Raw genomic sequence first — 5,152 nt, forward strand, 5'->3', positions numbered from 1 at the left:
AAGTGAGAAAGAGCACAAGCAGGGGGTGTGACAGGCAGAGGGAGAAGCAGGGTCCCCACTGAGCAGGGAGCCCATTATGGGACTTGATCCCAGGACCCCGGGATCATGACCTGAGCTGAAGGCAGATGCTTAACTGTCTGAGCCACCCAGGCATCTCGACAATTTTATTTTTAAAACACTGGATGCACAGAAAAAAAAAAAAAAACAGGGGACAATGATAATTACTTACACATATATATCTGTCTACCTATCAGTATGAGTGTATGTATTAGGAATGCATGTACATATTTTTAGATCTATTTGCATTACTCTTAAGTAAACCTGGATAAGGATTAGGAAGTAATATATGTTCTCCTAAATTTCTTCCTTATGCCAGAATATTAACTTTTAGTTACATGGTAAAATAACTTTATCACCAGATATGAAGATATCTTTGTTGTAAAGATACTAATTTTCAGATCTCAAAGATCTTGAATTTGCCTATATATTTATTGAAGGCATCTCTCAGGGATTCTTTGACTTTCTCATTTCGAAGACTATAGATGAAAGGGTTCAACATTGGTGTTACAATGGTGTTGAGCACTGTGGCAAATTTGTTAACATCCAGCACATTGCCCTTTTTTGGGCGGACATAGATAAAGATGGAGCTTCCATAATAAAGTGTCACTACAGTAATGTGTGAAACACAAGTGGAGAAAGCCTTCTGTCGTCCCTGGACAGAGGGAATTCTAAGGATAGTAATGATAATGTACATGTAAGACACTCCTGTCAGGAGCAAAGAGCCCAAGAGCAACACAGCAGAAGAGATAAAATCAGGCAGTTCAGCCAGAGAGATGTCTGCACAGACCAGCTTTAGCAAAAAAAGTGATTGATTATATTTGGCCCACAAAAGGGCAGAGACCCAGTTAAGATTGATGGTGCTAAAATGGACAAAAATGCACTCATATAAGATCCCAGAAGCAACAATATGCATGTTTGTTTATTCATGATGATGGCATACCTCAGTGGGTTGCAGATGGCAATATATTGATTAAATGACATGACAGCAAGAATGAAGGACTCTGTGGATCCCAGAAGGAAGTAGAAGAAAGACTGAGTAAGACATCCCACAAAGGATATTGCTTTGGTGTCGGAAAATGTGTTAGCTAACATCTTAGGCACCACTGTGGATGTGATGGCAACTTCAAGGAAAGAAAGATTGGCTACAAAGAAATACATGGGTGAATGCAGACGGTAGTCACCACACACCAAAAGGATGATCATGGTGTTGCCAATCAGAGATGTCATGTACATGAGCAGGAATGCAGAAAAAAGAAGAATTTCTACTTCTTTCTCATTCTGAAACCCTAGAAGAATAAACTCAATGATTCTGGTTTTGTTTCTGTGATCCATAATGTTGCCACTTCCACCTGACATAATAAAAAAGATAAGTTCATGGTCGGTCGTTGCATCTCAACTTTAGAACTACCCTACCTATAGCAATTAATCATCTTTCTCTTTGTGGAGGGATGATAATGGAAAAAAATAAATAAATTACTTTTTTCTAGTGTATAAAGAAGTCTTGGAGGAGATTATGCTATGTGAAATAAGTCAAGCAGGGAAACACATTTATCATATGGTTTCACTCATTTATGGAACGTAAGAAATAGGGAGATCAGTAGGAGAAGGAAGGGAAGAATGAAGGGGGGTAAACAGAAGGGGGAATGAACCATGAGAAACTATGGACTCTGGGAAACAAACTAAGGGCTTCAGAGGGGAGGGGGTGGATGATTGGGATAGGCCAGTGATGGGTATTAAGGAGGGCACATGTTGCATGGTGCACTGGGTGTTATATGCAAATAATGAATCGTGTAACACTACATCAAAAATTAAGGATGTACTATATGATGACTAACATAACAAAATAAAAAAATTATTATTAAAAGAAAAAGAAACTAAAAATAAATTATTTTTTCCCCAGTGTATAAACAAGTCTTAAGATGAACTGTGGAAGACAGTTCTACAGTAAGATTGTGACAACTGTTCTTTTGAAAGACCAGTGAGACTCCCCTCTGCATAGGGACTCTAAGACTGAAGTTAGCTGTTCACCAGTCACATGATCAGATAAGTAGTGCCCTTTGGTATAGACACATCACAGTGACCTTAATCCATTCCAATATAAAGGCATTCATTCAGAATAATGGGAGATTTGCAATCAATATAATTCTATATTAATATATATGTACAATAATAGCATTTAAAAGCTATTTTATTATCATAAGAAGAAAATGTATCAAAAACAAGAACAACAACAAGAACAACAACAAAAACTATAAATGATCAGAAATAGGTACATGGGGGCACCTGGGTGGCTCAGTCGTTAAGCGTCTGCCTTCGGCTCAGGGCGTGATCCCAGCATTCATGGACTGAGCCCCACACCAGGCTCCTCCGCTGGAAGCCTGCTTCTCCCTCTCCCATTCCCCTCTGCTTGTGTTCCCTCTCTCAATGGCTGTCTCTATCTCTGTCAAATAAATAAGTAAAACCTTAAAAAAAAAAAAGACATAGGTACATGACTCCTGAGTTACAGGTTCCAACCTCTGTTACAGTTAACCTGATCACCAAAGAAAGTAAAGTCAGTCTCATGTAATCGCTATATAGGATCACATTTCATAGTGAAGATGTTCATAGGTCTTTATGAGTAAGAAAAAGAATCAAACATATTACTTTATTACTGTTGACTATATTTATCTTGAATTCAAACACAGCAAACAATAGGAAAACAGGATGAAAGAACTGAATTTTTGAATTTGACTAAGAGAAGCAGCAAAGACTAATTTTGTACATTTCATAATACAAATCAAAAATAAAAAGTACAGAGAAACAGGACCATTCTTGGAGAGGAGTTTTGTTGTTGTTGTTGTTAAATAAAAGTTTGAATTAGGGAGTGATTTCAAATTTCAGAATATAAGAAACACAAATTTGTTATTGATAGGTGTTGGAAAGGCTAATTTAACTGGGAATTTCTACTGCTACTCTTCAATAGATGTAATGGGTGAATGTGATAGAGATTAGCTAAAATTTACATTATGGAAAGGTCAATGTTAGAAATAAGACAAGATCTTGTGTCTTTTAATTTATGTTTTGCTTACTTTTTTCTGACCCAAAATATTTATTTATTCCTTAGCTAACGTTATTCTTATATATTTACTTCACAATGAGGAAGCAAATGAGACACAGATAAATTTCTGAATTATGTGTTTATTCATTTTATGATAGAAGAAAAAAATGGATCAACATTGGGGGTTTGCACTGTGATTCTTTATGACTATTCCTTTTTTTTTTTTTTTAAGATTTTATTTATTTATTTGACAGAGATAGAGACAGCCAGTGAGAGAGGGAACACAAGCAGGGGGAGTGGGAGAGGAAGAAGCAGGCTCCTAGTGGAGGAGCCTGATGTGGGGCTCGATCCCATAATGCCGGGATCACGCCCTGAGCCGAAGGCAGACCCTTAACCGCTGTGCCACCCAGGCGCCCCTCTTTATGACTATTCCTAATATAATAACACAAATGCAGCATTTTAGTTAATAGGAACTAAATTTCTTGATGTGGTCACATGGTATGAAGGGCTACAGTTTACCTTCCTATAATAACAGAAAGGAAAAATGAAATATTGGTGGATTTGTGGAAAAGAAAAAAAAAGTAATTGTGGAGTAAGGTGTATTATGTGAAAGAGTCTTTCCTGGATCTGCTAAATATTTGGTTTGACCATAGACAGTGGATGCCTTGAGGGCACTAGCAATGTAAAGCAAACACTAAACTCCCAAGTTGGGACAATAACAATCCTTTCAGTCAATTCCAAAATTTTGCATAAGGTTGTCAGTAAGTGAAAAATGGAGATGAAAGAAGAAAATCAGTGATGGGGAAAATAATAAATAAATAAATAAATAAATAAATAAATAAAGGCATATATATAAATGGTGAGTATGTATATATGTGTGTGTTTGTGTGTGTGTGTGTGTGTGTGTGTATGTGTGTGTATGCAAGGAAAGACCATCAATTGAAAGAGGAGAATGTTGTAAATTCTCTACTTACCTGCTGAGGTATACCTCAGAATCTTTATGAATGTGCAAGTGCATGGCTTCAGAGTATTCCTCATTTATAACTGCATGGTTTGGGTGCCACCCATGATTGTAATCATTTTTTTTAAAGATTTTATTTATTTATTCTACAGAGATAGAGACAGTCAGCGAGAGAGTGAACACAAGCAGGGGGAGTGGGAGAGGAAGAAGCAGGCTCATAGCGGAGGAGCCTGATGTGGGGCTCGATCCCACAATGCCGGGATCATGCCTGAGCCGAAGGCAGACGCTTAACCGCTGTGCCACCCAGGCACCCTGATTGTAATCATTTCTATGGATTATGTTCTCCTGAAACTCTCAGAATGTTAAGAAACAATGCAGAGGGATATACAACCATGGTTATAGGAGATCTTATAAGGACTCTGTAAGAATGAATGATTCAAAACTATGAAGTTTCAATGATCACATGTGCAGATTATTGGAACTTAGAAACAGGAGGGAAGCCTGCCTTCATTATTGCTGCTTCTCTAGGGGCAGGGCTTCTACTTAACACTCCAGAGAATAATTTATGACAATTCTAATTAAAATAAAAGTTCTCCAAATTAGAAAAGTACGTGTAAACACAACTTCTATAAGAAACAGATTGAGTCTAAAAACAAAAACAAATCAGCAAAATCATTGCTGATGCTTTTGTCATGAATCAATCCTTTAATTGCATTATAATGTCATGTGTTTTCATCTTCATCATCAACACCATCTACATTTATTTAATACTCACTTTGTCTTATGTATTTTCTAAAAAGTGCAGTTTTTTTAACTTTACAAAACCCATCTGATATAGATTATTATTGATATCAAACTAATTATTGATTATCGAAATGAACTGTAATTACTTCATAGTTAATAATCAAAAATATAAAAATTTAAGAAAACTATAATAGATGAATTTATCTAATATATATTGTTTTTTCAAAAAAGATATTACCACCACTTTATGACTGAAATGTACTTGATTCACTGAGAAAACACATCTAATCCATGCCATCAGAGGCATATAAGGTAGTCACGAATGAAAAATGAAGTTGCATAGTTTTATA

General features: G+C 36.3%; 1 protein-coding gene across 1 annotated transcript; it reads right to left on the reverse strand.

Annotated features, from left to right (window-relative positions):
* Nucleotides 1-454: 454 nt before the first annotated feature.
* LOC103680369 (olfactory receptor 6M1-like) lies at nt 455-1,287 on the reverse strand. Its single transcript, XM_008709904.2, has 2 exons — nt 1,001-1,287; nt 455-920 (listed from the first exon to the last, which is right to left on the reverse strand). The coding sequence occupies exons 1-2, from the start codon at nt 1,285-1,287 to the stop codon at nt 455-457; spliced, it is 753 nt and encodes a 250-aa protein (XP_008708126.2).
* Nucleotides 1,288-5,152: the final 3,865 nt, after the last annotated feature.

This window comes from Ursus maritimus, unplaced genomic scaffold (assembly GCF_017311325.1).
Source record: "Ursus maritimus isolate PB19 unplaced genomic scaffold, ASM1731132v1 scaffold_5, whole genome shotgun sequence".
Classification (NCBI taxonomy): Eukaryota; Metazoa; Chordata; class Mammalia; order Carnivora; family Ursidae; genus Ursus; species Ursus maritimus.